This window comes from Sebastes umbrosus, chromosome 4 (genome assembly GCF_015220745.1).
Source record: "Sebastes umbrosus isolate fSebUmb1 chromosome 4, fSebUmb1.pri, whole genome shotgun sequence".
Lineage (NCBI taxonomy): Eukaryota > Metazoa > Chordata > Actinopteri > Perciformes > Sebastidae > Sebastes > Sebastes umbrosus.
In genome coordinates this window covers 27,419,977-27,444,082 of record NC_051272.1, presented here as the reverse complement: position 1 = coordinate 27,444,082, position 24,106 = coordinate 27,419,977, and the positions used below count along the sequence as shown (strand labels likewise).

General features: G+C 39.6%; 4 protein-coding genes across 4 annotated transcripts; 2 read left to right on the top strand and 2 right to left on the bottom strand.

The window, feature by feature from the left end:
• Positions 1-638: 638 nt before the first annotated feature.
• Positions 639-12,159, bottom strand: LOC119486471 (cytochrome P450 2F2-like). Its single transcript, XM_037766611.1, has 11 exons — positions 11,897-12,159; positions 10,282-10,444; positions 8,401-8,553; positions 8,123-8,283; positions 6,913-6,981; positions 6,253-6,357; positions 5,953-6,094; positions 4,077-4,162; positions 2,498-2,599; positions 2,000-2,141; positions 639-1,637 (listed from the first exon to the last, which is right to left on the bottom strand). Exons 1-11 carry the CDS (start codon positions 12,056-12,058, stop codon positions 1,450-1,452), a joined length of 1,473 nt encoding a protein of 490 aa, XP_037622539.1. The 5' UTR covers positions 12,059-12,159; the 3' UTR covers positions 639-1,449.
• Positions 12,160-13,022: 863 nt separating this feature from the next.
• LOC119486696 (histone H3-like) lies at positions 13,023-14,165 on the top strand. The gene is made up of 2 exons (XM_037767002.1): positions 13,023-13,152; positions 13,671-14,165. Exons 1-2 carry the CDS (start codon positions 13,023-13,025, stop codon positions 14,075-14,077), a joined length of 537 nt encoding a protein of 178 aa, XP_037622930.1. The 3' UTR covers positions 14,078-14,165.
• Positions 14,166-17,283: 3,118 nt separating this feature from the next.
• LOC119486482 (histone H1-like) lies at positions 17,284-22,751 on the top strand. The gene is made up of 2 exons (XM_037766632.1): positions 17,284-18,095; positions 22,400-22,751. The coding sequence occupies exons 1-2, from the start codon at positions 17,598-17,600 to the stop codon at positions 22,709-22,711; spliced, it is 810 nt and encodes a 269-aa protein (XP_037622560.1). The 5' UTR covers positions 17,284-17,597; the 3' UTR covers positions 22,712-22,751.
• On the bottom strand, positions 19,192-19,634 carry LOC119486497 (histone H2B-like). Its single transcript, XM_037766651.1, has one exon. It carries the CDS (start codon positions 19,611-19,613, stop codon positions 19,239-19,241), a length of 375 nt encoding a protein of 124 aa, XP_037622579.1. The 5' UTR covers positions 19,614-19,634; the 3' UTR covers positions 19,192-19,238.
• Positions 22,752-24,106: the final 1,355 nt, after the last annotated feature.

The following is a 24,106-nucleotide window of genomic DNA, read 5'->3' as shown; positions in this document are numbered from 1 at the left end:
CTCCATAACCGTGGTCACACACTGGATTTGCCCTTTACTTTTGGAGTTTCAATAAACTTACTTTGCACTAAAGATATGCACGTCTCTAGTCATAAATGCACTTTTTTCTGTAAACATTAAACTGAAGATATTGTAGGACAATAAACAGTCCATATGCTAATGTGTTCTTCACTCTCAAGCTAAAGAATTTTCAGCTAAATGTTCTGCTCTGGCAAATAGGACATCTATTACAATCCCACTGAGCTAGACAGGTTTAACACAGACACAAAACGACTACAGAGAGAAATAAAACAACAACAAAGTGACACAAAGAGAAACAAAATGACTACAGAGAGAAACAAAACGACCACAAAGAGGAAAGATAGAAAACTGACCTTCAGGGTTCAAAAATACAATATATGTTTAATAGTTTAAAATGTACTGAATTACTTCCATTTGACACAACTGTGCTACAATATGCAATCCATTAGAACAGCCCCATAGTAAAACCACAATTATGGAGTTTGTATTTTATCTTTGTTCTTTATTTATTAATGCAAAACAACAACGTTTGTATGGTTTTCATTGACACTGTGACAGAGAGGTGTGATTCTACTCTATGGTTATTTTTAGTATGGTCATTCACAGTCACTCCATAATGCAATTGTGCTGTATTTATTTATTATATTTACTTTTGCCATCAGAGACACAATGGGAAGACTGCTAAGATGTTAATTTTGCAGTTTATATTTTTAACTGCATATCATTAAAAAAATGCTATAGCAAGAAATGTTACACACCAGACTAAAAACATGACAATTGGGCCAAATGGCCTCAATCATATTAATCCCAAATAAATCAATTACATATCAAAGCAGTAAGTATAGCAAAGCATGTCATAAGTGGTAAGTATACATATCAAAGCCTGTCATAGAATCAACAAGTTCTCCAAATTAAAACAACAAAATACATTGTTTGTCCACGCCCCCTACAACATCTCATAGTAGTGTTTTCTGATCTGACGCATGACATCATTTGTCTGTTCCTTCCAAAACCATTACAAATCACTATTGAAAATTAAATCTGTTCTATGATGTCACAACACTATGTTTAAGGTTTGGTTAGATTTAGGCACAAAAACAACTTGGTTAGGTTTAGGGAATCATCATGGTTTGGGTTAAAATAAATACTTTGTTACGGTTAGGGGACCTTCGTTGTCATGGTTACAGTATTGAACACGTTATGGAATACACAAGTTTGTAAGTATATGGCTGAGTACAAAATCGCTCACTAGTCCATTATATAGTGAGTTCGCCAGAGCTGTCCAAATGTATTGTGAAAAATATCATACCCTATGGTCAGCGTTGCTGATAGCATTGTTGTGTATGAGATGTATGTTTTATTGATTGCTACAGCTGGTTGTTGTCTGTTGCCTATTGACAGGTCAAAATATCATTTAACATTCTGGGCTTACTGCATTTCCCTGAGTTGGACATTCATGCGATAAGGTTTGGGAGTCAAAGTGACCCCAAAGACTGGAGAATAGTCTGGTTCTCCTGCATCCTCTGGCCAGATGAACTTAAACTTCCTCAGCAGCGTCACCATGATGAGGAAGAGCTCCATACGAGCCAGACCCTCTCCGAGACACATACGAGGACCTGAGACATAAAAAAAAAGACCTCAAAGTCATCTACAACACTTTGATTAAACCCACCCTATGTGTATCATTTCTGTCATATTGATTGTCTATGTTGTAATTTTATTATGTTGTTTATTCTGTATACATCTATGGCACGTCCGTCTGTCCTGGGAGAGAAATCCCTCCTCAGTGGCTCTTCCTGGGGTTTCTTCCATTTTTTTCCCAGTTAAAGGGTTTTTTTTCAGTGGGTTTTCCCTTATTTGATGCGAGGGTCCAAGAACAGATGGTGTCATATGCTGTACAGATTGTAAAGCCCCCTGAGGCATATTTGGGAGATTGGGCTGTGTGAATAAAATTGACTTGGCTTGAATTGACTCATACCTGCAGAGAAAGGCATGAAGGCCTCCGGTTTAACAAACTCTCCCTGGCCGTTGAGGAAGTTTTCAGGGGTGAATTCATTGGGGTATTTCCATTGTCCCTCCTCATTCAGCACTGAGGTCAGGTTAGGGATGATCATTGTACCCTGAGGAGAAAATTAAACAAAAGAGGAAAGAGCAGAGAGGAAAGCAGAAAACATTTGTCAGAGGTTAATATTTACTTAAGCTACCAAAGTATGGTAATGTTCCATTATTTAAGTATGGTACAAACAGTTCGTTAATCTGTTTGGAAAATCTGTAACCTACATTGAAAGAGACTGTTTTCTTACACTCAGTCAAATCAAATGTGAATTAGATTTGCAGAAAAGACCCATTTCCTGCAGAGGTTACCACACTTTGCCACCACAATCTGGTGTGCTGATACAGTACAGTGAGCTTTCATTCCACATTTCACTATACTGTCACTATTATCAAAAACTTTTTAAGACCAGCTGCTTCTTACCCTGGGAATGGAATATCCCATGAGCTCTGTGTCTTTAGTCGTAGAATGGAAGACGCTGAGTGGCACAGTGTTGGCTACCCTCTGAACTTCATGTATCACAGCCTGGATGAAGAGAGATTTAAACATTTTCTCATGCTTTATCTGACTTGGGGCAGAAGAAAAACAATGCAGGCTCTCAGAAGCTCAGCCACAAAAAAGCAGACCAATAACCTTGCAATATGGGAACCTACCTGCAATATGCTGACAACCCGGCAAAAAAGATGAATGTGGTTCAAAAGAAGTGATTACAATTAATCTACCCCAAGGATCCCAACGTAAACAGATTATCTCACCAGATCTATTGTTTGATTTTAACACTTTTGCAAATTTACCCCTACCTTTAGCAATATGAGGAATCGATATATATATATACGCAGGGTCTAAAAATTAGCACCCGCCACCTTCCAAATGCAGGTAAATTGTTGGCAGTGGCGGATAAAATTGTCAGGCAGGAAAAACCCTAGGGATGGGCATAGAGAACTCTAGTTGTCCGATTCCTTGGCATGTCATTCCTCTGTGTGTATCGATTCCTCATATTGATGCTTTCCGACAGTAATGCATGCACAATGACGCATACGCATGCTGTATCATGTTTCAGTTTGTTTGGGACTTGAGACACAGCAGAGAGAAAAAACAAAAGCGCTCAAAAGCATGGCCCTACTACTAAACCTGAGGGGCACACCCTATTTCTTTCCCTGATAATGCGACACTGAGAACTACAAATCTGTGTTGAAATCGGCAGGAAGACAGTTAGTAACGTTACCTGTTAGCAGCCGGTAGGCAGCACAGTCCTGCTTAGTTAAATAGTGGAGCTACTAACGTTAATTGAGGTGCCATTGAGTTATTATTATGAGGTGTTCAAACTCTGATCTGTAAAATTACCATTGGGTGAAGGTAAATTACAACGTTATCATGATGTGTTCAAATGTAACCTCGTAAAATTAAGTTTTTGTCGAGAAAATTGATTAAATCCAGGTGTTCGAAGGAGACTTTTTCACAGCAATATAAAATATATATTAGAGAGAGAATTATGACCTGTTTAACTTCCTAACAATAGCTCTAAGCAGCTTAGAATACATAATTAAAACTACTGATGCCAATTTTTTTTTAATTTAAATAATCATAATCTTTTGAATTGTGTGTTTTTATGCAAATAACCACTATAGATGACAATAACAAAGTACAGTACAGTACTGTGCATGGTACCCTCCCAACCCCGAAAAATAGGGCTCCCCGGAAGCTACGGTGTAATTCGAACACTGTAATTTATAATGCATATGTTTTTATGTAAACTATATTGAACATTGAATGACATCGGATCTAAAATGTTATTTCTTCATTTAGCACATAGAGTTCAAAAGTGGCAGATGAAATTTCTGACTGGCAGACAAAAAGAAATTACTAACCAGCCACAGTGGCAGGAAGTGAAAAAAGTTCATTTCAGACCGTGTATATACGTATAAATGCTACTCAGCTCAGACCCATGTGTACACCTGAAATAAAAGTGAAATTATTAAGAGAAATCTGGCTGATGATTTACCTGCATGTAAGGCATGTTGTGTCTGTCGTCAAAACTGGCCTGATCCTTCCCTTCCAATACCATGTCTATCTCCTGCTGACAACGCTCTGAGAGATACAGCAGAGATAATAATTCTCGAATATAATAGAAAAGTTAGGACAATGACACAATGAACTACATGACTGTGTAGTATGGCCTGTATGCAGGGGTGAAAGTTCAAATTACATTTACTCTCGTTGCTGTAACAAAAACGTTTTTCTTTATACTTTAATCAGTAATTTTACTTTTACTTAAGTATTTTTTATCTCAAGTATTGTACTTTGCTACAATTCAATTTGCTTCCGTTACAGAGTAAAGACAAAAGTCACATGAAAAAGTTCTGATAAATTGTGTGAGAACGGAATGCCAAAAGCAGCTGCAACAGAGAAGAAGGCGAAGCTGCTGGTGTGTCTGCGACCGCAGGAGGGCTGAGCACATCTGGGAAAGATACATGTTCTATATGTAAACGTTCACTGGCCAAGTGTGAGGGGGTGTGAGGGCTGCAGTCGCACCTGTGCCAGACCCAGTAGTTTGTGAACAATACAAAAGCTGCATAACATTGTGATAAAGTTAAGGATGGCGTCATTATGGGTTATGGTTAAGATTAGCAATTTTGTACTTCAGCATAGATATACCTCCATATAGTTCCATAAATTGAGCAAACGACCAAAGGGAACCCCTTGTCTGGTTTGTGGGTTCTCTGCAAGTGTCTGTACAGATACAGTTTTTTTTTTATGTTCTTCACGCAACCCATACCAAAATAAACTTTTTTTGATATGGTTCCCTTAAATTTTGACCACAAAATGCACTGGGCAGGACATTTGACGATTGAAAAATAAACTTTTCACTACTCTGGGTGACAAACTATAGAATGGTTTGACAACATATCTTTAGTCTTTCTGCACTTTTTCTTGTTATTTACCGGCTGACATATACAGCGATTCCCATATATCTTCAATGACTTAATGATCAACCAAAGATGGTTTCCTATGAGAAAGAAACTTGACTCAAAAAGACCAACAGAGTGAACCCAATCTTTCCGAAGAAAAAGATCTAGCTGACCACATTACCATTTTCACACAGGTAGTTAGCAGCTAACTAGGCGGCTGGAGGATAACGAAGGGATCACTCTTTCGCAGCAGACATTTTGACTCGTAATAGCAGCAAAAGCTCAGGTGTTACTAATAACAATTATAAATGTGCACTCAGTAGAGTGCACACTTCCTCCAGTTGTGTCTCCCTCTCTCCTCCCAAACAAAAAAAAATTTGAATCTCACTCAAATGTCCTTCTAGGCTCCCTTACAGTTAAGATGGCGGCAAAGATAAAAAAAAAAAAAAGAAAACAGGGATTTTACTGATGGGTCGGTCGCGGACGATTTGTTAGCTAAATGCAATTCAGCCATAATTAATTTCATTGTTAACCTGTCACCGTCACCTGTGCTTTCCTACTGTGACATAGCAAAAGAGGCTTATGTTGGAAAGCCTATGCCACATTGCTGGAAAGGAGACCGTAGGTGATTGTTGAACCTTAGATGCAGGAGGAGCAATGCAGGTTTTATCCTGTGCAAGGACCAGCTGTTTGGTCTTGCAAGAAACCTGGAAGGGTAATGAGTACTCATTCAATCTACCAGATTGCTGCAAAAAGTCAAGGTGTTTTCTTGGTTGGTGCACGTTGTCACTGAAAGGCCTTTTTCACAGCAGACATTTTGACATGTCTTACATGAAAAATGCCTTTTCTGTTTATGACTTTCACAGAGACAAAAATTGAAGAATGAAGAGATGAAAAGTGTACGATAAAAAGACAACGGTAGAACTATGGAGCCGATGGCAGAAAAGAAATTAACATGTGCAGGCATACCTTGTATGTGTGGGTAGGTCATAAGGTAGAGGAAAGCAGTAAGCAGGGTGTTGGAGGTAGTGTCAGTCCCAGCAAAGTGAAGATCTAGAGCGTACATACGCAGTTGGTCTTCCGAAAAGGAAGAACCATCATCATCTGTCACCTGTTGTTTTAAGACATTAAAAGCAATTATACCTTACTAATACCCACAAATACACACTATGGGGTATGAAAACTACCACATACACTTGTGCACATACGTTTACTAAAGATATACTTTGGTAGTACATAGTGAGCTGACTCTGACACACACTCACACACCTTATCCAGTCGATCCAGATAGCAGTCAACAAAGTCTCGTGGATTTCCAGGGACTCTGGTCTGCTTGTGCTCGTTCAACAAAGAAAGCGCAAGTTTCTGACAAGTCTGAAAAAAAAAACATTCAAGTCAAATAATTACTGTTCTTATTTTTTCACTGACAAAATGATTATGTTTTGGTTGTCACTGTATATGTGCGTGAGGTCAGAGAAAAAAAATCATTCGTATTTTTCTCTTTCATGTTTAAACCTCAATTATTATTTTTTTCACTTAAGATTTTTTTCAGTCAATCAATCAAAATATGTCCATATATCTATGTGATTATCATAAAGTTGGCATGTCTGTAAAGGGGAGACTTGTGGGTACTCATAAAACCCATTTTCATTCACATATCTTGAGGTCAGAGGTCAAGGGATCCCTTTGAAAATGGACTTGACAGTTTTTCCCTCGCAAAAATGTTGCACTAGTTTGGAGCGTTATTTAGCCTCTTTTGTGAATAGTATGACAAGGTTTTTTTAGTTTCATATGATACCAGTATCTTCACTCTAGCTTTAAAACTGAGCCCACTACAACCTAAAAATCGTAATGCGTTAAAGAAATTAGTGGCATTAAAATTTGACAGCCTTAAAAGATTTACAATCAATCATGGTCCAATTAACATACCTCAACATTCTTAAAGGCCTTTTGGAAGGGCAGCGGCAGGCTGCGAATCATGGGAAAGGCGTCATACACCTGTAAAAAAAGATCATCATTTGTTCATTTAAATCCATACACAGATTCTGCTTCCTGACATGAATTGCTCTGATTTTTATCTTCACAGATTTTACTTGAGTGGAAATTAGGAGGTAAGTAAAGTAAGTGTTGGAGATATGTTCATTTCCAAGCTAAGATTCTGTGTTTAGTTAGAAAACAACACAATGTCACCACGTCTGTGAGAAAAGGTGAGGAAGTTTATGAAGAAATACGAATGAGTAGATGGATGGATGGACAATCCACAGTTAGGACGCAGATGCAAAGTTTATTCTGACCTGTATAACAATATAATAAGGCTGTACTGAATAGTATGAAGCTTCATGCATTATGCTGACATTCAAATTCGAAATCAACATAGCATTTTTTCTTTCCTTTTTTTAATTGTTCCCAATGAGGAGAGGGCACTATACGGACAGCCTTAAGATTCCAGTAGTGACGGTGTAGGATAATTTCCGACTCCTGTAATCCAAACATCTTCAAATACTTCAGAGCATTATAAAGTTCAAAAGTCTAAATTTATGTAATCATTTCCCAAATCCACAACATATCTTTATCTAATGAAATATTCCGCTTCAATCCGTATTTGTTGGCGATTAGCCTTTTAAAAACAGCATTTTCACTAAAATATGACAACAGACATTCAAAGCTTCATTCGAAAACCTCAATAGAAGCTTTGAATGTAAAAGAAAATGCTATTTGGTAGAGCCCTACAATATAGCAGTATTTTTAGTTTGGCTCTGGGCAATTTTAGATTTGAGATGTGTATTAGGTTTAGGAAAGACTGCATTACATTTTCAAATCTAATGCAGGGATGTCAATGTCAACATGTTTCAGCAAGTTCAAATGTTAATTTGTCGTTAAGAACAAATACCCGCAAAACTAATAACATTCCCATCAGCCTCAGTTGTAAGTTTTTTTGGTGCCAATTAACAATTATAGCATGCTAATATGCTAAGACGGTGAACACAGTAAACATTATACAACATCAGCATGTTAACATGACGAAGTTAGCTCAAAGCACAACTGAGCTTAAGTACAGCTTCACAGTGCCGCTAGATTAGCTGTAGTCTTGATGATATTTCTGAGGCAAGTTTGAAGGCAGAAACAAGTTTTGACTCACCATAGCCCATGGTCCATTGGCTATCTTGCCGTTCTCTGTAAAGCATTCAATAATCACTCTGATGAACTCATCAACATACTCGTAGCGTCTACCAAACAGAACCTGGCAGATGATGTTGGAGGCCGCATTATGAAACATATGTTGAGGACTCATGGATTTGCCTGTAAAAGACAGAAACTAGAAATTTAGAGCTTTCGGATACACCTAAACGCTCGACTCAAAACACACACCATCCACTGATAGGGAAACAAAGCAGTCAAACATAACATTTTACATACCAATGCTCTTCTCCAGTGTATCAATGGTGTATTTTAGCTCTCCATGAATCCTCTCCTCCATGGAATTCTTCCCCAGACCAAAGTTCCTCAAGGTCATCAGAGCAAAGCGACGATGCGCCTTCCAACTAGTGCCATAATCTGCCAGAATCACTCCTACAACAGGTGTAGTGGCACAAAGAGCACACAGAATGAGTTTAAAATAAAAATGTCTCAAGATCCTTGTCCAATGTGATCATTGCTGTTCTATATCAGAGCTCATCTACTTTCTCGACTATTTCATTATTTACTCTCCACAGTACTTTAATATATCTTCTTCATTTACTTTTAAACCTGAGAAATGCTTCTGTATTAGGGGGTCGATTCAAGTCAACAAGATTCAAATCAGTAAGATTTATTCATAGTCATTGCCATAGATTCAAAGATTCTGGCTCACTTGAGGCAAAAAAAGCTCACGAGTTCACACGCAATCTTGTGAGAATTGCTACCATGGGGGAAACGGTATTGCCAAATCTCTACCGCACACATTTGTACCATTGCACGCTATATAGCGTCATATCACCCAACCCTATAACAAACATGACAAATGTAGGCATTTAAAAGAAAAGACAAGCTCCGTTCTATCTTTTGTAGCAAGAGCGCCGCTACGTTGCAGTAATCTAGCAGGGGTTTCCAAACTTTTCCTTGCAAACGCCTTAACATAGCATTAGCTTATAGCTGGGACCTCCCTTTTGCAAGATGTCTTTAAAGAACAACTGACAATAGTACAGCAAATGTTAAAATAAATAATAATTTATTAATGCAATAATAATTACATTTCTATTTCAAATCTTTAATCATTAGATTCAATATTTCTGTTTTCCATTATAAGCATTTTGTCAGTTTAGTTTAACAACATTTAACAACATTATGTATGTGTCTGTGTCTTCTCAATAGGTCTTTTCAAAAACGTATCCATTTTTGTGTGTAAGCACTAGCTAGCTAGATGCTAGCAACTAAGCTAGGTAGTTACATTTCAGGAACAGCTTCGTGGTAGGTGCAGACCGTTACACGTCAACACTGACAGCTTATGACGTGACGAATGATGTTTCAGAAAGATGGGTATGGCAAATAATATTCAGATTTTATATATTATTATTATATATTATAATATATACTGTATATATATTTTGTATATATATATATATATTTTTAACCAAAAGTGTTGACCGTCTGGCCATCCACCGCTGGAGGCCTATCAACTCTGTTATGTATGCAATGACGTCACTCCCCCATGGCGGCTCGCTAGCTAGATAGCTAAGTAGGAAGGTAAGTAGAAATTATGAAAATAAATTTGTCATATCTGTGGTTTTAACAACTTTTTAAAATCAGATTTTATGCAAGGTGGTTTTTCTAATATATTTGGGCACTACTAGTATGCCATATGCAAGTTTCATGTCCACTTTAACAAGATATATAGTAATACTGGTAACTGTCCCATCCCAACATACATCAGAAAATAAGGCAATAAGCCCCTTTTAGGGGAAAATAATCCTGTGTCTCTCGTAGACGGCAACAGAGTAAACAGACGAATTTGAAACATGTTCCCAAACTTCTGCTTTAAACAAACCGGTAATAGAAATAACGCTATGCCAAAGAATTGCTGTGTAGTTGGTTGCAACAACAATAAATCCAAAAACGCTGATCTCTGATTTGTTCCCCTGCCATGCCTTTTTCCGAAGTACCCGTATGCGCCGATCTGATATATACTTTATATGTAGAGGAAAAGACACATCGCTGACATGTAGTAGGCTACTCTGTATGTCTGATTACTTTTATTTTTTTTTAAATCAGCCAAGTTTGATAATACACTCTCTGCCCTTTGACATATCATGTCTGTTCTACCTTTCCTCTGGACGGTGTCATTGACAAACAGGTCTTGGGGTCTTCCAGCAAAATCAATGCCCTTGGTCACCAAGACCTCTTTCATGGCCTTCATCCCATTGATGACTACAGTTGGTTTGGAACCGAGATACAAACTGTAGACATTTCCATAAGACTTCTTCAGCTGGGAGAGAACAAGATAACATGTCAGTGTTTGAAATGCATACAGTATATCATATAACTCCAGATGGATATTACTCTTTAAAGGGGCAATTCACTAAAATCCCAAACACATATTTACCCATTTAGTTCAGTCCTTACATGGGAAATTTGGCTTGCAGCGTGGCAAAAACCGACACACAAGAGCAGACGTCAGTAAAACAGATTAAGAAAAATAAATGTCATTTAGAGAGAGTAACACAAAATAATAATAAAAACACTAAGAAACACTACATAAAAACTATTTAGTCAAAACTAATTAAACAGGAAAAAACAGCTAATAAGAATAAGTAAAAAAAAAAAAAAAAAAAAACTGTGACAACTATTGGTGGAGTTCAAATTAGGTGATTTCATTGCACATAGTAAAAATTCATGTTTGAGTCTATTGCACCTGCCTTGGGGAGTCTATACCTCCGCCCTGAATGAAGCAGCTCTAACAAGACACAGCTTGTGTGTGTGTGTGTGCTCGGTCCTATTCCTTTCTCTGTTTACATGTTGCCACTTGGTACATTAATCAAATAGTGACAAATTACTAAAACTAAACTACAGTTATCCAACTTACAATTCTGTATGTTTTGCTACTGTTTTTGTTGTAAGTGTGTGTGTCCAATTTTTCCGTTTGTAATGCATTCTATGTAGTTTATCTCACTTTTATTATTTTTTGTGTGCTTTGCTAATGTTGCTCATTGCTGTTTGTATTGCATGTACAGCCCTTTGAGGCATGCTTTGTGATATGATAATTGGCTATGATAAAATTTGACTTGACATGTAGCCATCTATACTTTTGGTAATGATTGCCCAGCATTGAGATAATAGCTAATACTTTAGCCACCACATCCAGACTTCTGGGGTGGAGTTCTGTTTGCAGTGCTGACATTGTTTGTGTAAAGGGCGGTTGCTGTATTTATAATAGATTTGTTTTATGCAACGAGCACTGCAAAACTATCCCCTTTCACCAACATTGTATTGAGATTTCCTCACAAGTATTGTATAGTGTATTATTTAGACAGCGCCCTTATTTGTATGTATCGCCTGTACCACTGGCTGGCTATAGTCCAAGGGCACAGGCAGTCAACTCTGTACAGACAATGACAGTGTGTTACATAATCACATGGAAACAAGTGTAGCCTGTGTTGAGTCCCATTTACCCTAGAAACATTATACAGTGCAAAGATTTTAGTGGCTTTCATATGTTTCTATTTTACACTTACAGCCAATAGGTTTCATTCATAGTCTAAAAGTGCAGTGGAACCGCAACTCTCGAAACTATTACTATCAGGAAAAGCAGCACAGTGGCCACGAGTGAAAGTATTGAACCATTTTACACACATTCTAAGTACTAATTATAGTAATTACATCAATGCAATAAACATTTAAGGCAATGGAAGAGCAACACTCATTTTAGCGCTTTTCTTACCCTCTCAAAGTCCTTCAGAGGGTTGTCTACGCTCAGTTGCAAAATGTTCCCCAGTATCGGAAGGACAGGGGGTCCTGGTGGGAAGTTCTTGGGCCTCCGGGATTTGAGTAGCTGGATGATGAAGATAATGCAGAGCAATAGCAGGATGATTGACCCAAACATGGTGGAATGGACTGAACTGAAGAGGCAAGATGATTGACTTGTTTTAAAAGTGTAGCTCAGCTCTTAAAAAGTGTTGCTCCAACAGCAGAAAGCTCCTTTATATGTCCGCGGAGCGAGATTAGCTGACAGATCAACCAGAGAAGAGGCTTCCAGCAGAGCAGCAGAGGGCGGCCCGCTCTGAATGTTGGCGGACACTTTGAAAGGATTTCCCACCAATCAGCAGCGTAGCTTCGGGCGGTGGGTCGCTCCTCTGGGCGGTGCTGAGCTCCAGGAGGAGCCCCTCACCAATCAGGAGCCGGAGGTCTGAAGCAGCGTCACCATTTCACAGTTTAAGAGCAGCGTGTCTCTTCATTGGAGCTACTACATCTCCTGAACAGAGAAAGAAGAAGTCATGGCAAGAATCCTAGCCAACATCTTCCCTCCATCCAAGAAAATGATAATTAAATTAAATAAACAGTGTGTTAATTTAATCTGGGGTACAACCAGGGAAGTAACTAAAAGAGAACTAATGTTTAAAAGCAAAGAATACGGGGGGTTAGGAGCTGTTGAGCTGGGGAGTAGACTGCATATAGCTTTTATTAAAAATGTCTCTGCTGCCATCTGCAGGAAGGCTCTCTGGGTTGGAGATGTCTCCATGTGGAGAAAGAGGAGAGGTAGAGCCAGACAAGGCCCTGATTATAAATTGATATATGGAGACTTCATCTCACAATACCAAGATTTGCAGATTGACTGGAATGGCTTACCAAGTAAAATGATATTCAAAAAAATAAATGATTCTAAATATGGTGGCCTAATAAAACATAAATATTTAACTGATACTGAAAGTACTGAAGTAATTAAAACATTGAAAACTAAAAACCTCTCAGAGAGCATTCGAGATGTGCGGTGGCTGATATCTGTTAACAGACTTGCGGTAAGAGCTGTTGTCTCATGGAGTTGTTACGTTACTACAAAAACATGTCCCATGATTTATTGTAACGAAGACGAGACACAGCAACACCTGCTCATGGACTGTTACAGAGCTCAGGAGGTCTGGTCCATGCTCCAAGGCCTCGGCCTGGCTCATGAAGTCGGTTATAAATCTGTGATGTATGGTTTGTTGGATGAAAAGATGTCTGTAAAACAAAAAGAACTTTCACAACTAATTATTAGCATCACTTGCTTCAAGCTATGGAAAACAAGGTGCGTCATGGTCTTGGAACAGACTGTGATTGACAGCGACACCGTTGTGAAGCAAATACTGACTGACCTCAGAAGGAGGAGAACTTTGGACAAGAACCAGATCCTCCCATGGAGCCAACTGGACTTCTGATACCCTGTACTTTGTGATGTTTACCCTGAACATTGTGATGTTACCCTGTATATTGTGATGTTACCCATGCCCCAGAGCCCGGTCCCTCCGGTTCCGGCCTTTCTCAATTGACCTCTAACCTTGTGCGCTCAAGGAGGCACTTTTAACGAACAATCAATGACTTCTCCACATAGCACTTTATTTGCATAACTGTCTTTTCTTTTTGTATTCTTCTATTGTAATCCATGTCACATCCTATGTATATTCACTAAATTCCTGTAAACTTGTAAAAATTTAATAAAGTCTTTAAAAAAAAAAAAGCAAGAACCATGCAGACCGCTCGTAAGTCTACCGGAGGCAAAGCCCCCAGGAAGCAGCTGGCCACCAAGGCTGCCCGTAAGAGCGCCCCGGCCACCGGCGGCGTGAAGAAGCCTCACCGTTACAGGCCCGGTACCGTGGCTCTGAGAGAGATCCGTCGCTACCAGAAATCCACGGAGCTGCTGATCCGCAAGCTGCCCTTCCAGCGCCTGGTGAGAGAAATCGCTCAGGATTTCAAGACCGACCTGCGCTTCCAGAGCTCCGCTGTCATGGCTCTGCAGGAGTCCAGTGAGGCTTACCTGGTCGGCCTGTTCGAGGACACCAACCTGTGCGCCATCCACGCCAAGAGGGTCACCATCATGCCCAAAGACATCCAGCTGGCCCGTCGCATCCGCGGAGAGCGAGCTTAAACTGTCTGCTGCTCCACAAACCACAACGGCTCTTTTAAGAGCCACCTCACTCTTCACTGAAGGGCTCATTCCTCTACTAAAAACACACGTTTTACCAGCAATGACAACACATCAATGATATCTTAAAATACTGGTCTTGTTTTGAGAAAATGTAGGCTACGTTTCAAAAACTCAGTATCACCTCAGAAGCAAATGAAAACAAAAGGGATATATTATTGATTACGTTGAGTCATCCTTAAGTTAATAAACGGCAATTTAATGAGTAATTAAGTATGCTTAAAAATACAATCCTTAAGAAAGATAGTGAATGGCTGAAATTTTTTTAAATTTTTTTTTTTAAAGTTATCTTCAATACTTACTTAACCATTTATAAAGTTTGTAACATCATCCTGTTTTATTCTGGTGTTTCCTGTCATCAACTGTTTTACAGGCACCTGTGATGGCTGAACCTCTGTGGGCAGGTCAATCACTCCTAACCACCCTGGAGCAGCAGCACTGAACTATAGTTGTTAAAGACATTAATAAGCCTTTAAATGTCCTCATAGCTTCTTGCAACTACATTAAACTGAAATCTAAAGTGATATTAAGTGTCTACATACTGCTTGTTGATGCTAGGGCTTGACTTGCTTGGAACTGTTCTTTTTTGGTTTTAATTGGAAAAAGTTGTAAATAGTGACTTAGTAGAAGCTTAAAAAATATGACTCATATCTCAGGACCAAAATCATCCAACACATGTGTCTGGTTACAAAATATTCTGTTTTTACCTGCATTTTTGCTTGTTCTTTCATTTGAACACTGAAATGAATGTAAAAATGTAAATTTTAATGTAAAACATTGATTTCTCATCCTAATCTCATAAGAAATACATTTCAACTCTTATGTACTTTATTTCACCTATTTATTTCTGCTCCGCCTGAAGCTTTCTTTCATGTTTTTTTTTTTAAATTATTAATTTATTGTATTTTCCCCAGCTTTTTTATTAATGTTTTTTATTAATGTTCTTTTATTACTCCCCATCCTGATGTAACCTGGTTTGGAAATTAATTTGTAGTCTGTAATAACAAAAGCCACTCTGTTAACGGTCCTCTTGAAAGCACCTGTTTGACTCTCTTGTGATCCATTAAATGTGAACCAGTTTTCTTTACTTAACCAGACTTTATCAGATATCTGAAGTGGGGAGACTCATGAAGCCACAGTAGAGCTTCCCTGAACACTGGACATCCAGAACAGAAATAAATGTGCCAACATGTCATTTATTGTTGTTGTCAGTGTGACTTGTGGACAAAGGACCTCCCAGTCAGGATGCAGCAGCAGCTCAGGTTCAGCACCCTGGACAGAGACATCTCTCTGTCTGCGTCACTTCATCAACAATAGTCTGATGTCAATAATCTGGAATATATGACTCATTAAAATTGGCTGACCGGATTTGTTTTCATATATTTTGTTTAGTCGTGCTATTCTCTTCAGATACTGTATTAAAATGATCACTTAAAATATGCAAACAGTAACTCTTCAAGTCTTTTAAATAACTTGCTTTTTCTTGTGTACCTCTGGAGCAGTGCAAACATTAATAATACGTTACATTTCACCTCTATACAAACAGTCTAATATGAGCAGTCTATCTGGAATAATGTCTCTTCTAATTATAGCAACATGATTTTAAATACCAACATGAGCACTGTTTTTACTTGTTGATAGTGCACATTTCCCTTTTTGCCACTCACTTGTATTTTATCAATGTCTTTTTTTTCAGTCTCTGTTTCTGAGTGCACAGAATATCAAAGTCAGTATTCAATAAATAATTTTATTTGGGTGCAATAAAAGTTCAGAAATGATTAAATCTAATAGTTTTGATCAGAAGCGCAGCATTAAAATGTATGTTAGGCCTGTTGTCAACATGTAAAATAATTAATGCATTATCCAAAATCATACATCATACAATAATACAATGTATTGAAACAGTGCTTCACAGGAGAGAAACAAGCTTCAAAGCGTTTGCCATCTCTACTGCTGTGAGAAAATGAGCTGTATATGTGGGACATTTCACATGATGTAGAGTGTGAACCAAAGATGTGTTTTAAAGCACTCAGCACCAAAGTGTAGCACAATTTACTCTTCATCTTGGTTGTCTCAGATGACATAAAGCTGTCCGATCAATTTTATTCATATAGCCCCAATATCACTAATCACAACTGGCCTCAAAGAGCTTTAGACCTTCCAGCTGTGATGCTGCCACCAAGTTGTACTCTTTTGTATTGGACAAGAGACGCTGCAGGTAGCAGATGAGGGAGCTGTCCAATGTGCTTGTATATTTATTTATACTATATGTTCTTAAAAAACATGTATATTCTGTTACATAGCATATGTATAAAAGGGGAAATAAGAGATAAATAAAAAACACTATCCCTTTTTAAATCACTGTCTCTTAAAATCCACTTGTGTTTGTAGTTTTTAAATTTTATTTTAAATTATTGTATTATTTTGCACTGCTGCCCCCAGTGATACAAACCACTATATGACACAGGGTACAGGTAGTGTGTATTCAAGTTTGCACACTGAAACAACCGAATCCTTTTGAATCATTTGTTAGTTGTATAGTACATAGTTGTTCAGTTGTATTAAGCTGTTAGAAAAATGTCAAATAGTATATCTTTAATCCGTAGAATCTGAACTACTGTGTTACTCTGAGATATTTGAAGGGAGTGATACATTTCAGTCAGTCTTCATTTTCCACCTCAGCAGAATACACAGAATAACTGTTGTTTAACACTTAATGAAGTTTTCTAATATTCAGGAATGATATACTGTATCAGTGTTACTGTAATATTTATGCTGTCCCAGACAGATGACATTTATTTATCAGTGTGTTTGATCATTAATAGTAGAACTATTAACTATTTATATTAAAATCAGTCCTCAGCAGAGGACATGTTCACAGTCACAGCGAGCAGCTCTGATAGGAAGTCTGGCTAAACTGCACCATAAGCCTCGGCCATCATCAGTGTGTTGGCTGCTCCCTCAATAACTGCACTTTATTAAACACTCATCAACAGCAGATGGTTGTTTTTACATTGAGTCCCTGAACAAACATGTGGGCCAGTTGGAAAACGTCTTTTGATGGAGCTCTGAAGCATTTTAAATCATTTTAGGAGAGAAATGAGAGAGAAAAGCCGCTGAGCAGTGCTGGCCGCGACGGTGATAGGTGAGGTTTGGAGGCTCCAAAAACAAAATGCAGAGAGCATCAGAGCTCTACATGACTTGAATATGAAGAGACACAAGTCCGCTATCGGCTCCCTTCACTGTCAGCCTTCAGCACTTCTCCCACATGATGTTTTGAGTGTTTTATCAGTGAAGAGAAAACACAAGTGGCACGGCTTTCAGATGCTCAGAGGAGCCACGGGCTGGGTTGAGTCTCCACGGTTCTCATGGTGTGTTTAAGTGCAGCCTCCTGCTCCGAGCTCTTCAACAGTCCAGTCTCACTCTCGTGTTGTCGTGAAGAGGAACTAAACTTCAGGAGGAAATGGCAGAAGTAGCTCCAGTTCAAGCCGCCCCGGCGGCCAAAGCAGCCAAGAAGAAGGTCTCTAGACCGAAGAAGACTGGCCCCAGCGTCAGAGACCTCATCGTTAAAGCTGTGGCCGCATCCAAGGAGCGGAGCGGCGTGTCTCTGGCCGCCGTCAAGAAGGCTCTGGCTGCCGGAGGCTACGATGTGGACAAGAACAAGGCCCGCGTCAAGACCAACATCAAGACCCTGGTGGCTAATGGGACTCTGGTCCAGCTCAAGGGGACCGGGGCCTCCGGCTCCTTCAAGGTCAGCAAGCAGGCTGCAGAGAAGCCGAAGCCAGCCAAGAAAGCCGCTCCTAAAGCCAAGAAGCCCGCAGCCAAGAAACCCGCAGCGGCTAAAAAGCCCAAGACGGTGAAGAAGCCGGTAGCCGCGAAGAAATCCCCGAAGAAGGCGAAGAAACCCGCAGCGGCCAAGAAACCAGCCAAGAGCCCCAAGAAGGCGACTAAGGCTCTCAAGGTGACCAAGCGTCCCAAGAAGGTGGTCAAAAAGGCCGCTGCAGTCAAGAAAGCTCCCGCTAAGAAGGTTGCCAAACCCAAAGCCAAGAAAGCAGCACCCAAGAAGAAGTGAGCTGTTCTCAGTCTGAACAAACACTCCGATTAAAAGGCTCTTTTAAGAGCCACCCACATCATCCTTAAAGAGCAATTACCTGTTTATTCTTACTGTTATTAACAGAAGACATAATTATAGTATTTATATTGGGAGATAAGAGGAGAAATAAATAAAGGACCAGTCCTTTATTCATTACAACTTATGAGTGTTTGAAAATATTTTTTCACTTAATCATACTTTTAAGATCAATTGTAATATTAGGGATATAAAATAGAAATCATGGTTATTTATTGAAAAATGTTATTCCAGTGACTAAAATGATGAAACAATCAATGGTGTAATTATTCACTGGTTACACACGTCATCATAAACACAGCACAATTTGAAGGCCAACTGTCGCCACTTTTCATTGCAATACTACCAAAATTAAATTTATTAGTTTATACCTAAATAAACACTTAGTCTCTAGATATTTAATCTTTGGCCATTTTCATCAATTAACATAACCTTCAATAGAGGAGGTTATAGTGAATTTATGTTAAATGTAATTTAGTCATCTGTATATCACACATCCAACGACACCAACAGGTTTTTGATCTACAGATTTAAACTTCAGGGATATTAACCAATTCTAAGGTTGAGCACTTCATGCATCAGTGCTCGAGTTTCTCCTGAAATCCAGAGATTCTGTTGTAAAGATGTAAACCTATAGATAGATGTATACAGCATACAGGATTTATATTGACAGTTAATGATGACACATAGACCTACATATAAAGTGTGTATTTTAAACTGTAAAAATATAGTTTATGAGAGCAAGTGGATGTTGAACAGATGCTAACTGACATGGATCATTTTGTAGTTTTACCACATAAATTGCAATAAGAATTAAGGGCAATTCATACATTTGCTCAATTAAGCATTTTTCACCCAATTGGTTATGACTGGTCAGAAGATACTTAGTTATAAAGCTTTAAGAACAGGAACATGTCTTTAGTTGTAGTGGGTGGCTCTTAAAAGAGCCTTTGTGTTGTTGGTTTAGCAGCAGCTTTACTTGGAGCTGGTGTACTTGGTCACAGCCTTGGTTCCCTCAGACACGGCGTGCTTTGCCAGCTCACCGGGCAGCAGCAGGCGGACAGCGGTCTGGATCTCCCTGGAAGTGATGGTGGAGCGCTTGTTGTAGTGAGCCAGACGGGAGGCCTCACCGGCGATGCGCTCAAAGATGTCGCCCACAAAGGAGTTCATGATGCCCATGGCTTTGGAGGAGATGCCGGTGTCTGGGTGGACCTGTTTCATCACCTTGTACACGTAGATGGCGTAACTCTCCTTCCTGGACTTTCTCCTCTTCTTGCCGGTCTTGCTGGCGGTCTTGGTGACGGCTTTCTTTGAGCCCTTCTTGGGCGCTTTCACTGTGGTTTCCGGCATGATTAGAAATGTGGATTTCACAGAAGTCAGATGATGTTTCACGGATCGCACACCCTTCAATTTATATCCACTCATGCAAATCATACTGTGCTGTTGCTCCTCCAGGATTGGTTGTCTCCTGACCGCTGGTGGCTCTCGCGACATGTTATTGTATTTTTTTCCTTCACAACCATAATGACCCCCAGAAATGACCAGGTTGAGAATCACTGCACTAAACAAGTAGGCTCAACCGTCCCTGTGAGCGGATTTATTTACTGTCTGAGTGACTTAATTACTGTAGTTACATGCATGTTTAAAGGAATCCAGAAGGGAACAGAGGTGTGAAAAGTGATTCATTGACCGACAAGAAAAGCAACAGCACTTCACAAATTGATACATTTTAGTTATATGGAAGTTGTGGGTCTAAACCATAGACATACATAGACACCACATTGACTCCTGTAGCGTACATCAACGTGGGCGCCATCTTGGACAGGGCAAGACTGGCCTGCAAACAAATACAATTTAACGAGGGAGCTGCCGTTTTTCTGGATAAAAAGCACTATAACGTCTACATTTGAACAAGTCGTTTTATATTCAAACGTTTATGATCTACGAGGAGTAACATTAAGTTAACGTTACCTTTTTTCTCCTTTTCTTTGGTGAAAAACTGTTAAATACGTTAACGTTACTGCTTCCGGTTCCTGGATCACTGGCCTGTCCTCCGATATGTTGGGATTCCATCAATTATTAGGTAATTATTATAAACTAGTACTTTCACATCATGTTGTCCTTTAAGCATGTTTCACATTATCAACTGTTCAACGTCACATCTTTACAAAACGTTAGCTTCTGTAACATCATATAACACCTAGCAAACGTTCGTTTTTGTTAGCTAATCAATATAAGCTAATGTTAGCTTGTTGATGTTCATATCTAACATAATATTGTGTTTAAAACATGATATGTACAAATTGTATGTATTAAAGATGATGTGCCTAATATTGCAAACAATAAAACTGATGGCTGTCTTGGGTTTTGGAACAGAAACGTTGACCCTGAACAATATTTAGCTTAATTTTATTTATTCAACGCTCTCCTAAGTTACTTTAGGTGCGCTAACGTAATATGGAGATTAACTAACAGCTAATGTTACACAAATTAAACGCAATCAAATTGTATTGATGTTACAATAACCTTGGGTTAACTTTAGACACAAAGTTAAGTAAAAATACTAGGTGTACCATTGGCTTTGTGTTTTTGGTGTTGCTAACTAAATAAATGATCCTGTAATATGTTAACTTCTGTATTTTTGACAGAGTCCCTGAGAAAGCTTCAGCTCATATCTCCTGTCAGCACAGATCTCCTGACACACCACATGAGACAACAGTCCTAATGTCAGCTGAAGGTAAATGTCTGATTTATTTATGTCATATGGTTTTGTGACAGATTTTGCTTTGCTCTGCCCAGTTCAGCTGAAGTGAGGACTGGGACTGAATTTTCTATTAATTCCTCTCTCCTTGGTCAGGAGGTCAGAGTGTTTCTCAGAGTGTCCCTCTGTTGACATTATTGGATTGGGTCCTGTCTAGGGGAGCAGCCGTTATCTGTACAGCTGAGTCTGTAGTGGGGACCACAGAGCCAGTCGCTGGGGAAACCAGGGTCAGAGATGCCAGAGGAACCAAGTAAGTCAAAACATGATAAGGTTAAAACACTGAGCACCAGGGAGGAAGAGCAGAGTTGTGAGGCCTTCATGCAGAGAGCATCTCAATGGTGGAGATCTGACAATTGCTCCTTGATCAAGTTTCAATAAACCTTCTGTGTAAGACATAACAGCTCCAGGGCCTCTTCCTTCCTACTGAGTTGACCTGAGTATCAGATATTCCACCACAAGGACGGGTGTTTGTTACACATTTTATTAATTTGTTATTTAACAAGACAGGGTTGCACAATAGAATATAAGTTGTAACCCCCTCACTCAACGCACTCATACAACATAAAGTATATGAAATTAAAATCATTATGATCTATGATTGCATGCCCTACAGGCTCCTCAACCTAACGATGGTCACATAAACCAGTTGAACACTTTCCTATTATCTTAAGTGTTATTCATGTAAATGCTGTTGAAAGGGACCTTTTTCTACTGACCTACCTATGGTTGTAATGTCGAATATTTTTGTAATTTTGTTTTTTTACTTTACAAACTATTACATCTCTCTGTAGAACTTGTTGTGCTAACAGGTCCAGTTTCTCATTTCCCTTCAGACCTACATGTCCATTTATCACATAGTTTTATATTCAGTTTATTTTTCTGGGATTATTTATAAAGTAAGATGACGTCTGAAATGGAAAAAATAATTTTCCCATCATGCTTTCATTTGCTTTTAAGGCAAAATTATATTAAATAACCCATTAAAGGAACTGTTTGTAACTTTTTAAGCATATAAATGTAGCGGGTCGGCACACATGCGCGTTCGCATATGTGCGCTCGCGTGTGGCCGGAGCCTCGTCTCCGCTGCCTGCTCTCCTTCACTCAGACAGCGTGCGCGTCCTCCACCTATAGACGTGAACGCGCGCTCACTACACACTGCAGAAGAGTTAGTTTAGCTCTGAGAATATCTAGTGAATGCACAGGGGACGTTTGTGCAGAAATAAATGCTGCAGCTCCTCCAGACCAACAGAGCTTTCCCGTGTCTTGTGAAGTGACGAAGCTCTTCAGAGAGTTACGTTGTCTTCTCGTTACCGACCGGGTGCCGGTGTCTCCTCTGCTCTCTCCGGCTGCGGGCGGAGAGAGCAGAGGTTCCCAGTTCCCAGTCGGTCGTGTTCACAGGCATCTGCGTAAAGGAAACTATGCGCAGCGTGTGGGTGCCGGCGCCCCCGTCTACTTGGCGGCTGTGCTGGAGTACCTGACCGCTGAGATCCTGGAGTTGGCTAGAAACGCTGCCCGCGACAACAAGAAGACCCATATCATCCCCCGCCATCTGCAGCTGGCTGTCCGCAACGACGAGGAGCTCAACAAGCTGCTGGGCGGAGTGACCATCGCTCAGGGCGGCGTGCTGCCCAACATCCAGGCTGTTCTGCTGCCCAAGAAGACCGAAAAGGCCGCCAAGTCCAAGTAAAGCTGGAGACTCGCTGAGTGCTGGAAACCAGCCCCCAAAAGGCTCTTTTAAGAGCCAAACAATCCAAAGATAAAGAGCTCTGGTCCTCATGTCTTTAATGCACCGATGACACATGAAATGCTTTTAAAATCAACATTTAATTGGTCGTTGCTCGTGTATTCATAAAACCCAAAAGTTATGCAGAGGAGTTAAGTATGGTTATCAGGCTGACCCCAAGAGTTATTCCAGAGGCTGAGCTAAACACCACGTGAGATGTCTAGGTTACTTGGGCATGATGGTGACATTTAACATAACTAGAGGGCTACCACCACCACCACTACTACTACCACCACTATATGGGTGGCCGTTTGAGCATTTATTCCATATCCTTGATATCAGACGTCCGTGTCTTCCACTAGCTCGATCGTTGTAAGCACTAGTTGGACATTTGATTGCACTAGTTGGCCATTTTGTCTTACTAGTTGAACAAAAACTCTTACTAGTCACTGTTTTTCAGCAACTAGTGGCACTTTTATTGAACTAGTTCCAACGGAAGCCTTACTAGTGAGACTGTGCACCACACTAGTAGGAACAAAGCCAAATTAGTCAGCTTTGTGACGTACTAGTGGACCTCCAGACCCAACTAGTAAGGCTGACAGTATAGCTAGTTAACTAGTAAGGGAACAAATGTTCACTAGTGGCACTAGTGAAGGTCTTTTTTACCTTACTAGTTAATTAGTGCAGGCCAAGAAGAGCCACTAGTTAACTAGTAAGGGCCAACATGTGCACTAGTCACACTAGTTGCACTAAATGTTAATGAGGAGGTGGGGAAGGAGCATACTCCAAAGCTTTCTATTGGCATTGGCAATCAGGACTCAGGATTTTGTCATTACCCCTCCTGCCTCATTTACATGTTGTACACTTGTTAACATGTTGGTCTGAGGAATTGTAACTAGTTAACTAGTGGCTGCATGTTGCACCTTACATGTTAACTAGTGAGGGTCAAAATACTCACTAATTAACTAGTTAAAGTCTTTTTGACCTTACTAGTTAACTAGTGAGGCTCAAAATATTTACTAGTTAACTAGTAAGGGAAAAAAGGTCCACTAGTTGCACTAGTGAGGGTATTTTTTTTTACCTTACTAGTTTACTAGTGCACTGATATATTCCTAGTTAACTAGTGGAAGGCATTTTGTCTCACTAGTTGGACTTTGTGCCAAACATGTAAAGACTTTGACCAAACATGTTGCAAATTTTTCTTACACGTCGGACCTTTTCTTTACCTAGTTGAGCCTTGCTCAGCACTGGTGTGTGACTGTGCGTGACTAGTGATACATTTGTTTAACATGTTGAACTTTTTGTTGCACTAGTTGACGTTTTCGTCTTACTAGTTTAACATGTGTGCTTGACTAGTTA

Coding starts and splice junctions, on each gene's coding strand:
- LOC119486471 (XM_037766611.1), bottom strand. CDS start 12,058: ATGTTTGGGTCAATCATCCTGCTATTGCTCTGCATTATCTTCATCATC. Junction 8,284..8,400: donor TACACTGGAGAAGAGCATTG/GTATGTAAAATG, acceptor TGTCTTTTACAG/GCAAATCCATGAGTCCTCAA. Junction 1,638..1,999: donor CTTCATGCCTTTCTCTGCAG/GTATGAGTCAAT, acceptor TTTATGTCTCAG/GTCCTCGTATGTGTCTCGGA.
- LOC119486696 (XM_037767002.1), top strand. CDS start 13,023: ATGATTTATTGTAACGAAGACGAGACACAGCAACACCTGCTCATGGAC. Junction 13,153..13,670: donor TTATAAATCTGTGATGTATG/GTTTGTTGGATG, acceptor AAAAAAAAAAAG/CAAGAACCATGCAGACCGCT.
- LOC119486482 (XM_037766632.1), top strand. CDS start 17,598: ATGGCAGAAGTAGCTCCAGTTCAAGCCGCCCCGGCGGCCAAAGCAGCC. Junction 18,096..22,399: donor AGGCGACTAAGGCTCTCAAG/GTGACCAAGCGT, acceptor AGAGGTTCCCAG/TTCCCAGTCGGTCGTGTTCA.
- LOC119486497 (XM_037766651.1), bottom strand. CDS start 19,613: ATGCCGGAAACCACAGTGAAAGCGCCCAAGAAGGGCTCAAAGAAAGCC.